Below are 12176 nucleotides of genomic sequence, written 5' to 3' on the forward strand. Positions count from 1 at the left end.
TGAAAGACCAGCTAGCCCACTGTCTGTTATTGGGAAAGTAGTAGAGTCAATCTTAAGGATAGAGTGACCGAACACTTTGAAAAGTTTCAGCTGTCCAGAGAGAGTCAGCTTAGATTTGTGAATGCCCAAGATTGATTTATGAACTCATTAGCAGGGACTAATGTAATGGACAGGGGAATGTCGATGGCTGTTGTTTATATGGACTTTCTGAAGGTTTAAGTTTATTAAGTAAGCTTACATTAATGCTGCAACAAAGTTACTGTAAAAATCCCCCAGTCGCCCGCTCAGGTACAGTGAGGGAGAATTTAGCATGGCCGATGCACCCAACCAGCACGTCTTTTGGACTGTGAGAGGAAATTGGAGCACCTGGAGAAAACCCACGCGGACAGGAGGAGAATCCATAGACGACGACCCAAGTCGGGAATTGAGCTTGGGTCCCAGGTGCTGTGAGGCAGCAGTGTTAACCACTTGTTAGCTAAAGTTGAAGCTCATAGAATTGAAAGAAAATTACTGACCTGGTTAGGAATTAGCTGAGCAGGAGGAAACAGAGTAAGGATAATGGGCAAGTACTCTAATTGACGCAATGTGGCTAGAGTTCACCCTTGTCTGAGTTGGAACCACAACCGCACGCTGTACTGGTTAATGTCTTAGATAATGGCAAAAAAAGCCACATCAAAATTGCTGATGGCACAAAGGTTGGATTGATGTTATCAAGGTATTGAAGGGAAGTGAAGACAGGGAGAACCTATTTATGATAGTAGGGAAATAAGAAATATTTCCCTACTATCGTAAAGATTAGTCAAAAGATTAGTGCCAGAACTTTCAGCAGTAAAATTAGGAAACACTTTGACACACAAAGGATGGTACAAGTTTGGAACTCTGTTCCAATCCAGTTGGACCAGTTGCTAATTTTGAAACTGAAATTGATTGATTTCTGTTCACCAAAGGGATATAGGGCAAAGGAGTTAGGTGGCAGATTCACCATGGGGCGGAATTCTCTGGTGTCCCACGACATGTCACCACTGCCAGCGAGAATGGAGATTTTGGTGCTCAGCCAGATCTCCGTTCACTGCAGTAGGACTGGAGAATCCCAGGCGCGGGCGAGGCTGGAGAATCCCGACCATGATCTCATTGAATGGCCGAACAGGTTTGAGGGATTAAGTGGCCTCCTCCTGTTCTCATGTTCCCAGAGGCCAGGGGCTGATTTCTCTCTCCAGTTGCTCCCCACCAACATAAAAAGCCAAAACTTGCATTTACATTTTACCCTATCATGCTGCAGTGTTACTGTTATTGGAGTTACTTTGGAGTGTAGTCGCAGTGAAGTATAGAAGAATGGCAGCTAAATGCTAACAGCAAGGTGTCTCAAAGAGGTCACGAATAATCAAGGCCACAATATGTTTTGTTGGTGGAATCAATGCCCAGATCTCTCTGTTTCTTTAAATATTGCCACATGCCCTTTTACAGCCCTAGGTTTACAAACTCATCATAAACACAATGCAGAATCACAGAATACTACAGTGCAGAAGAGGCCCTTCGGCCCATCTTGTCTGCACCGATGCATGAATCACTGCACCAAAGTGTCAGTGTTAAATTTTGGGAATAACCTTAACCAAACTCAGCCAATGGGAAACAATAGCAGCATCAAGTTTGGCATGAAACGGACAGTCAATCCGGTCAGTGCCCTGTTGGGCTCGGGAGGATAAAGATACCCGCACACGCGCAATTTCAGGAACGGGATTTAAACCTATAACCTTCAAGATAAAGGCAGAAGTGTTTTATCTATTTTCTGTGTGATCCTCCCCTATTACGTTCAATAGAATAATCAGCTTTGCAGATGAGAACAAAGTTCTATTTTGTTTTGAAATGGGATTGATTTCCTTTTTTGGTTCCTTGGTTTAGGAAAACGTACGCCCACCGACGCTTGAAGTTTCTTAACTCTAAGTTCAACCTACACGAAATGCTGAATGATTTGGAAGAGATGAAGGAAGTGAAGAGTAATCCTCATCGAGATTTCTACAATGTCAGAAAGGTAGAGGCTTGGTATACAATGCAGCAGTGAACACACGGGCCTTACCCCACTGCAGTCTCTGAATTACATTTTCTGCATTCTCCTGAAATTCTCAGCCATCACTCACTGATAGAAACATAGCAGGAGAAGGCCACTTGCCCCTTCAAACCTGCTCCACCATTCATTTTCATCATGGCTGATCATCAAATTCAATATCCTGGTTCCCCCCTTTCCCCATATCCCTTGATCCCTTTAGCCCCAAGAGTTATATCTAATTTCTTCTTAAAATCACACAATATTTTGGCCTCAATTACATTCCATGGTACATTCCACACATTCACCACCCTTTGGGTGAAGAAATTTTTCCTCGCCTCAGTTCTAAAAGGCCTTATCCTCAAACTGTGGCCCCTAGTTGTGGACTTCCCCACCATCAGGAACATTCTTTCTGAATCTATCCTGTCTCTTCCGCTTAGAATTTTATAAGTTTCTATGAGATTCCCTCTCATTCTTCTAAACGCCAGTGAATATAATCCTAACTGACTTAGTTTCTCCTCATATGACAGAGATGCCATCCCAGGAATCAGCTTGATAAACCTTCACTGCACTCCCTCTATAGCAAGAGTATCCTTCCTCAAATAAGGACACCAGAACTCCACATAGTACTCCAGGTGTGGCCTCACCAACAATTGCAGCAAAACATCCCTATCCCTATAATCAAATTGATGCACTCCATACTTCCTGGCCTCAGTGAGTTAAAAAGAAGGCATAAAAGCAAAAGTGAAAGTAAATAGAAGTGCAATGAGAGAGAAAGAAACAAAAAGGAGAACAAGGGAGATAGACAGATGTGAAAGGGAGAGAAGAACATAGGAGATAGAGTAGAATGAAGAAGAAGTAAGAGAGTGACAGAACTGGAAGAGAAAAAGGACAAAGTCAAAGAGAGAGAGAAATGGGTAGACATCAGAAATGAAGGTGACGGAAAGAACATAAGAACATAAGAAATAGGAGCAGGAGTAGGCCATCTAGCCCTTCGAGCCTGCCCCGCCATTCAATAAGATCATGGCTGATCTGTTGTGGCTCAGTTCCACTTTCCCGCCCTCTCCCCATAACCCTTAATCCCCTCTCTTATCAAGAACCCATCAACCCGCTTCTTAAAAATATTTAGCGAGGCAGCCTCCACCACTTCAACGGGCAGAGAATTCCAGAGATTCACCACCCTTTGAGTGAAGAAGTTCCTCCTCAACTCCGTTCTAAACCGCCTCCCCTTTATCTTGAGGCTGTGCCCCCTAGTCCTACTGTCTTTTTTGAGCGGGAAGAGTCTCTCCACCTCTATCCTATCCATCCCATTCATCATCTTATACGTGGCGAAAAACTGCAGCAGGCGACGGTGCAGAGGGACCTCGGGGTCCTTGTGCATGAGTCGCAAAAACCCAGCTTGCAGGTGCAGCAGGTGGTCAGGAAGGCGAATGGGATGCTGGCCTTCATAGCGAGGGGGATTGAATATAAAAGTAGGGAGGTCTTGCTGCAGCTGTATAGGGCATTGGTGAGGCCGCAGCTGGAGTACTGTGTGCAGTTTTGGGCGCCGCACCTGCGCAAGGATATTTTGGCCCTGGAGGGAGTGCAGAGGAGGTTTACTAGGCTGATACCGGAGTTGAGGGGATTGAGCTATGAGGAGAGGCTGAATAAACTAGGCTTGTACTCGTTAGAGTTTAGAAGAATGAGGGGAGATCTCATTGAGACGTATAAGATGAAGACAAAAGTGGCAAGAGAGTGAGGGGGGAAAGAGACAGACGGAAAAATGAAGAGAGAAAGAGAGGGATGAAAGTGAAGGCAGAAAGGGACAGATAGGCTAGCCATGATACAGCCTTTTCCTCTATGTATACAGCTCCTAGGGATAATAGCTTTGTAAATACACAGCCTTTGTTTCCTCTTGGCCCCCTCTCTCCTGCCTTCTGTTTCATTTCCATGTTTCATTTATCTCTGCTCAGGAATGTTGCCCACCACAGTGCTAATGCTATCCTAACCCCTCATTACATTCAGTCTTTCTATTTTCCAGCAGTCATTCCAGGCTAGAATTCCTGGATGACACCTATAACTATTCTCTCTGCCATTCTTGGTTGTCTCTGAAAAGCCCATCAACACTTCCAATGTTGCCTGTTCGCAAGCAGCAATCCTAAATCCCCAACCCTCCCATCTTGCTGAACTTCCCAAATAGTGCTCTAACTGGTGACTAATCTCATCAACCAGCTTCTTCCCTCTTCCTTAACTCTGTCCTCACTAAGTGGCTGATTATCCAAGTTTCCTTCCTGATCCCCTTGGTAACTGACTTTGTAAATGGGTGTCTTCCACTGTCATCATACCTTTCCTGAAAATGTCCACTTTAGTCACACTGTGCTCCTAAGTACTGCTCTATCATTAATGCCCTTTTCCTCTTCAAAGCCTTTGAACATGTTGTCAACTCTCAAATCAATGCTGATCTTTCCTGTAAAATAACCAGGTTTCTTCTGCTGTTTCAGTACTGTAACCGTAATGGGCAGCACAGTGATTAGCATTGCTGCCTCACAGTGCCAGGGACCTGGGTTTGATTCCCAGCTTGGGTCACTGTCCGTGCAGAGTCTGCATGTGCTCCCTGTGTCTGCGCTGATTTCCTCCTACAGCCTGAAAGATGTGCTGGTTAGATACATTGGCCATGTTAAATTCGCCCTCGGTGTACCTGAACAGATGCCGAAGTATGCCGATTAGTAGGTTTTCACAGTAATTTCATTGCAGTGTTAATATAAGCCTACTTGTCACACTAATAAATAAACTTTAAATTTTTAATAGTCATAATCAAGGGCACAGATTCTATCTTCAGTAATTGTGACATTATCCCTCCTTGCCTTCTGCCTCTCTGTGGCCTTTGATTGGCCATCCATTCTCCCCCAAAACCTCCCCTCAAATGTCGAGTGCAGTGGTTCCACATTTACAAATCTGATTGTAACTAGAGTACCTCCAGCAATTTTTATTTGTCCCATCCTATCATTCATACCTCCGTAGTGCCCGAGAGACTCTGTCACCTCCATCCTTGGCCCTTCGTTTTCTTCATCTCCAAGTTGCTGTCCGTTGATGGCTCGGTTTGCTCATGTGTACTGATAACTCCCAGCTGCTTCATTCCATCACCTCTCACAATCCATCCAAGGCCTCTGTGTCTTAGGCTGCTTGTCAGGAATTCCACATTCTCAAAACAGTTGCTATCTCCTCCAGTTGAATATGAGTCAGCCATTGTCATTGCCCCCATGCTAAGCTCCTTTTCTTTGCCTCCGATCTCACCCTTTACCCCATCCGCTGGCTAAGCCTGAACCAAGCTGCCTGCAACCTCAGTGCACTACTCCAGCCCAACACACCAGGTAGACTGGGCAGCATGAGTCTACCTGACGTCAGAACAACTTATTGATGTCTACTTGCTGTGATGCAGAAGGCAATATTGCTGCTCCAAAAACGTTGCTTACACCTTGTGCTACACAACTCATGTTTCATCAGGGCTTCCAAACTTTCTTGCCTGTATCTGTCAATGTGAAGTTTTGAAAGATGTAGAGATGCCGGCGTTGGACTGGAGTAAACACAGTAAGAAGTTTCACAGCACAGATTTAAGTCCAACTAGTTTATTTGATAGTAATCCCACAAGCTTTCGGAAATGGTGTTCCTTCATCAGGTGTGTGGAAGACCAAGGTTGGTGCCGTCTATTTTCTAGATTAATCTCATCCATTTCCTTGCTCCTTTAAACCTCGGTGACGTCCTACACTGTGAGCTTTGGACTTTAACACACTCGAGGAACTCCAAGTAATGTCCATCTCCATTTTCTCTCTTCTCAGGTTGACACACACATCCACGCAGCAGCCTGCATGAATCAGAAACATCTCCTGCGCTTTATAAAGAAATCCACAAAGCTTGACTCCGATCGTGTTGTCTCGATCTCCAAGGATCAGAAGCTAACTCTGAAAGAGCTCTTTGATAAGCTGAAACTGAATGCCTACGATCTGACGGTTGATTCATTGGATGTCCACGCGGTAAGTGGACTCGGTCACATTTAAGACCCATCTGTGTCTGCGGGAAATGTGGGCTGCAATTGAGGCTTTGAGACTGTACCTCTTGGCCCAATCTCCTTTTGAGTGTAAATCTCTTGTGGAAGCATTAGGGTGCTGAATCCACCCAATATTGGTATTATTGGGAACAAGTACTCAGGCAGAGGCACAGAAGGTTAAGGTTAAGCACAAGATGGCAACTAAAATAAGCCTTAACTCCAGGGGTGGACTTACAGTCTGTGGGGCCCCATGCTCACCTTCATTTCTGGACTCCCCCGCCCCCCATCCCACCATGACATCATGCCCCTCCGCCAAGGGTTACAACTAAGTAATGAAATATGTTCTTGTTTCTTTTCATGATGGTTTCATCACGGGGTTTAATTCACGGGAAATAAACAGTTTGTGAATCAGTACAATTCGCAACCAGCTATAGCACAGGCTTTTCAGCTTAAATTTATAGATATATTGTCTAGAATGCATACATTGCCCAGGAGGTCAGAGAGAGGAACATTATTGCTGTATTGGGCTCTAAGAAGCTGACACTACTCACAGGCTATTGACTGCTCTCTCTGACAGTAAAAAGTCCCAGTCACGAGACCCCCACTGCGGCTCATATCAAAGCTCACAGACAGGGCTGCAAGAATCCGGATGCAAACTGAGTTCACTCTTTAACGCATTTCCCCTGATTAAATTAACATATCTCATTTTGTTATTGACATTTGTACACTTAAACATTCATTTAAAAATATAGAGTGTGTGAGAGCGAGAGAGAGATGGGCGCAGCCAGGGTGAATAGATCTCCCAACTCCTCAGAGCCCCCATGTACCTAAAACCCACACTGTCCCTCCACACACTTCACCAGGCTCAGCGTTATCATGTAGCAAATGCAACAGGGAAAATGCACCAAATAACTTCCCACAAACAACCCATGAAAAGATATTCAGGTAAAACCTTTTCAGTAACTAGAAAGAGTGCAGAAAAGATTTACCAGGATGCTATTGAGACTTGATGGTTTGAGTTATAAGGAGAGGCTGGATAGAATGGGACTTTTATCCCTGGAGTGGAGAAGAGTGATCTTATAGAGGTCTATAAAATAATGAGGGGCACAGATCAGCTAGATAGTCAATATCTTTTCTCAAAGGTAGGGGAGTCTAAAACTAAAGGGCATAGTTTTAAAGTGAGAGGGGAGAGATACAGAAGTGCCCAGAGGGGCGATTTTTTTTCACTCAGAGGGTGGTGAACAAGCTGCCAGAGGTAGTAGTAGAAATGGGTACAGTTTTGCCTTTTAAAAAGCGTTTACACAGTTACATGGGTAAGATGGACACAGAGGGATTTGGGCCAAATTTGGACAATTGGGACTAACTTAGTAATAAAAACTGGGCAGCTTGAACAAGTTGGGCCAAAAGGCCTGTTTCCATGCTGTAAACCTGTATGACTCAATGACTCTGATATTACCTGGAGGGGATCCATGGATCAGTGATGTGCATTACTGCAGCATTAATATTTCAAGCCTGATGATGCTCACAGACTTGATTTGATTTGATTATTGTTATCAAATGTGTAGGGGTACATTGAGAAGTAATGTTTCTTTTGCGCTATACAGACAAAGCATATGTACATAGAGAAGGAAAGGAGAGAGTGCAGAATGTATTGTTACAGTCATAGCTAGGGTGTAGAGAAGGATCAGCTTCATGCAAGGTAGGTTCATTCAAATGTCTGACAGCAACAAGGAAGAAGTTGTTCTTGAGTCTGTTGGTCCATGACCTCAGACTTCTGTATCTTTTTCCTGATGGAAGAAGGTGGAAGAGAGAAGTTGGGGTGTGTGGAGTCCTTGAATATGCTGGCTGATTTTCCAAGGCAGCAGGAAGTGTGGACAGTGTCAATGGATGGGAGGCTGGTTTGAGTGATGGACTTTGTTCGCACTTCCCACAATCCCCCTGCACTCACCCACCCACTCACACCCCCACACCCCTCCACTCACAGCCCCCCACTCACACCCCCACATCCCCCCCATTCATACCTCCACACCCCCTCACTCACAGCCCCCCACCCCTCACTCACACCCCTTACTCACCACCTCCACTCACCCCCACGTCCCCCACACCCCAATACTTCCCCCATTCACACCCCCACACCATTGCACTCACACATTCAACCACCCCCCACAAGCCCCCACTCACACCCCCACATACCCCCACACCCCCTCACTCACAGCCCTCCACGCCTCATTCACACCCCTCACTCACACCCCTCATTCACACCTCCACTCACCCCCACATCCCCCACTCGCCCCCAATACTCCCCCCATGCATACCCCCACACCATTGCACTCTCACATTCACCCGCCCCCCACAAGCCCCCACTCACACCCCCACAACCTACCCCTCCCCCACTCACACTATCACAGTCTTCTTCCCCCACTCTCACACCCACCAGGTACCAAATAATATTATAGCAGAAACAAAATGGTGCGTCTGCTTTCACTCACAGATTTATGCCACTGTCCAACTGCAGCTTTATTACTCAGAAGTTATATTTAAAACATTATCACCCTTCTATTTGTAACAAATGTCGCAGGCAAATTGCACGGGGCAGGCTTCTCCAGGCAACCACAATTATATTTTCAGATCAGACTGTTTCAGTAATATTATCCATGGGTTATCAGAATACCAGGGGGATGAGCATTACTGCAGGATTAACATCTCAAAGCAGAGAACACTCACAGGGTCTGCACATGCGCTCGCTGACAAGAACAGGACCCAGTCAAACAGCTAATTCCTCCCACAGCAACATGAAGACATGGCATTGGATGTAGCAAGAGGGAGGTGGGGTTCAACCCTTCATCCAGCCTCCACCTCTTAAATTAACAGCTTATTTCGTTGCAGTTTATCACTATATTTTAAATTAAACATATAATTGCAGAAACAAGTAGGGAACCTGGAAGATAGAGAGGGGCAGATGGTGGAGAGAGAGAGAGAGATAATGGAAGATGAGAGAAAGGACTATAAGTGAGAGAGACATGAATGCTTCATTGTTCGCTTAATATCAGCTCACAAAAACCTAGCCTGGGAAACATTTCCAGGTTTATGGGGAAAGTGTGGAGAGTCGGGCTAACTGTTCACTTCTTTCAAAGGGACAATGCAGGTACGATTGGCCCAAATGGCATATATCAGATGTTGTGGTTTATAAGGCTATTAGGCCAATGGAACAGAAAGTTGCTAAATCCATTATATAGCATGGGGTAATGCTTTTAAAATGGCACTTTAGTGCAATTATACCATTTTACAACTGCAACTGGTATTCTAAAATATGGCCAAATGCAGCATTTGTAAAGCAAGGATTGGGAAAAATACTTTGGTTGGATTAGATACTTCAAATTCAGTGGAAACAATGGTGTCGTTCACTGTGGTGATTGCCAGTAACAATCTACACTGAGCAGGGCACATTTCCTGGCAATGATACGCACTCTAACGTGCTAAATATATATTGTGGTCTGCACTATTTCATTGTGATGCACTGCACTGATCTATTCATAGAATCCCTATAGCACAAAAGGAAAGCATTCGACCCATCGAGCCTGCATTGATTACAATCCCACTCAGATCCTATCCTCGCAATGCTATGTATTTACCTTGCTAATCCCCCTGACTCTAAGGGGCAATTTAGCATGGCCAATCCACCTAACCTTTGGAGTGTGGGAGGAAATCGGAGCACCCGGAGGAAACTCAGCGCAGACATGGGGAGAACATGCAAGCTCCACACAGCTGCAGACCTGAGGCTGGAATTGAACCTGGGTGCCTGGCGCTGTGAGGCAGCAGTGCCAATGCCAATGCAAGGTCAGGTAATCCCACCCCACAGTTCAAAAATACTTAATACGCTGAAAATCGCTTTGTGATGCCTGGTAGTCACGAAAAACGCAATGTCAATGCAGATCTATCTTTTATGGTCTGACACTGTGCCACCCCATATCATGATGAGAGCATGAAACTTTGGTGCTCTGACACTACTATAGGTGGATCTGCAATAGGTTGCACTCCCAGTTCAATAATTTACAGTGGAGTGTACTGAATGTTCAGTTAGTGAAGTCTGTTTTAACTTTTCCAGGGTAGCTCCCGGTGGGAGCTGACTTTGAAAACTCAACCCTTTATTTTCTACTTGGAAGCTGAAATGCTTGTTTCAGGGAGCTTTCTCGGAATGCATTTAAAATGATTTTAAGTGTTGTGTGCAATGCGGGTGATACACATTAGCAACAACCGAAGGCAGAATTAGTCAAAACGGCTTTGGCCAAAAGAGAAACAGATCAGTATGTGTTAACGTGACGCTCCATGCAACATAGCAGCTCTGCGGGGTTTTTAAACAGGTTTCCCAACTTGTCACTAAATTTGTGGAGTGCGTGAAATATATCAAAATCATTTCTCACTCGCATCTAACACCAACCAATTCCGGAATGGATTAAAACAAATGGCACCTCCGGCCTGGCACTGCTGGGGAAGATTTGTGAATAATTCCCACCCAAATTAACCCGGAAAAGGAGTTTAACTCCGGTGAAGACCAAAGTCAATAGGAAACCAATCGGCTAAAATGGATTGAGTTAAACGGCAGCACGGTGGCACAGTGGTGAGCAATTAGTGGGTTCAATGCCGGCCTTGGATCACTGTCTGTTTGCACTTTCTCCCCGTGTCTGTGTGGGTTTCCTCCTGGTTATTATTACATTACTGTTTGTGGGAGCTTTCTGTGCACCAATTGGCTGCTGCACAGTGACTGTGGGCGGGATTTTCCACAGGCATCGCTGATGAGGTCATTTGGAGAACGGCCAAAAGTCAGTTGACACTTTTGCTGCTCTCCAATTTTCCCATCTCGCTCATGCCAATACAAGGTCACATAATTCCATCCCGCGATTCAAAAATACTTCATTGGCTGAAAATCGCTTTGCGATGTCTGGTAGCCACGAAAAGCACCATGTAATTGAGATTTTTTTTGTCAGACAACCGTCACAAAAGTTTGACAATTGAATTGTGTCAAATGTCACAGTATTGTCAGGATATTTCAAATATCTCCCAAGGATGCAGTTCACTGTGAGCAGACAATATGTTATAACACAATAGCACTCTGGTATAACAATGGAGTTATTATAGCATGTTATCAGGGCCACTGATGTGACCAAGACAAACTCTGGTTTAATCCGCATTGACCAGAATTCTGCAGTCAGTGGCATTTGTCACTGACCTTGAACTAAACTACAAACCTAACTAATGCAATAGTGGCTTGAAAATAAGCGTGGCGCAGTGGTTAGCACTGCTGCCTCCCAGCACCGGGGCCCGGATTTGATTCCTGGCTTGGGTCACTGCCTGTGTGGAGTCTGTATGTTCTCCCAGTGTCTGCATGGATTTCCTCTGGGTGCTCCAGTTTCCTCCCAGAAGCAAAAGACGTGCTGGTTAGGTGCATTGGCCATGCTAAATTCTCCCTCAGTGTACCTAAACAGGCACCAGAGTGTGATGACTAGAGAACTTTCACATTAACTTCATTGCAGTGTTAATGTAAGTGACACTACTAAATAAACTTAAAAAAGAATTTCACCTCCAAGGAGAAAGCATTCCCTTGTGGTATGGACCTGTAGTATGGTCTGTGTGAGAGGCAAGGACAGATCATGTGCTGCAATGATTGGAAGCCATGCCCAAAGACTCTGCCCTAACCAAGCCGTTCCAGGGTTTGTCATGTTTAAGTCTTGAAATCAAAGATCAAATCAGATTAATTTGATCAGAATCATTTTCCAAAATCATCAATTTATGCATATTTTAAAGCCATATAAATAATTTTTAAAAAGCCATGTGCATTAAAATATATAAAAAGTCTAATCAAATTGTTTAAAACAGTATTTACAGTAAAACATATAAATCAAATAAATCTTATTAAATCCTTTTGAAGATCTGAAAAGTCATGATTAAAGGTTATATACATCATTATATACATCAACTTGCGAAGACGGATAAATCTTGTTAAATCTTTTTGAACTTTTAAAAAGAATCTGATGAAAAGTTGAAAAAAACTACCTTTGTTCCTGACAACTTTATTTGAAAGTTCCTTCTGGTTCCACAAGTATGTGCAAAATG

The 12176-nt window shown here is 44.3% G+C and overlaps 1 protein-coding gene across 1 annotated transcript in view; it reads left to right on the forward strand.

Annotated features, from left to right (window-relative positions):
• ampd1 (adenosine monophosphate deaminase 1 (isoform M)) overlaps positions 1-12176 on the forward strand; it is a 62660-nt gene that overhangs the window by 22536 nt on the left and 27948 nt on the right. Inside the window, exons 6-7 of the mRNA XM_080210200.1 lie at positions 1900-2029; positions 5857-6051. Of these exons, the coding sequence (XP_080066326.1) occupies positions 1900-2029; positions 5857-6051 (325 nt within the window). The remainder of the gene's footprint in view (positions 1-1899; positions 2030-5856; positions 6052-12176) is intronic.

The sequence above is a fragment of the Carcharhinus amblyrhynchos genome, chromosome 22 (assembly GCF_965287045.1).
Source record: "Carcharhinus amblyrhynchos chromosome 22, sCarAmb.v2.hapA, whole genome shotgun sequence".
In the NCBI taxonomy this organism is placed as follows: domain Eukaryota; kingdom Metazoa; phylum Chordata; class Chondrichthyes; order Carcharhiniformes; family Carcharhinidae; genus Carcharhinus; species Carcharhinus amblyrhynchos.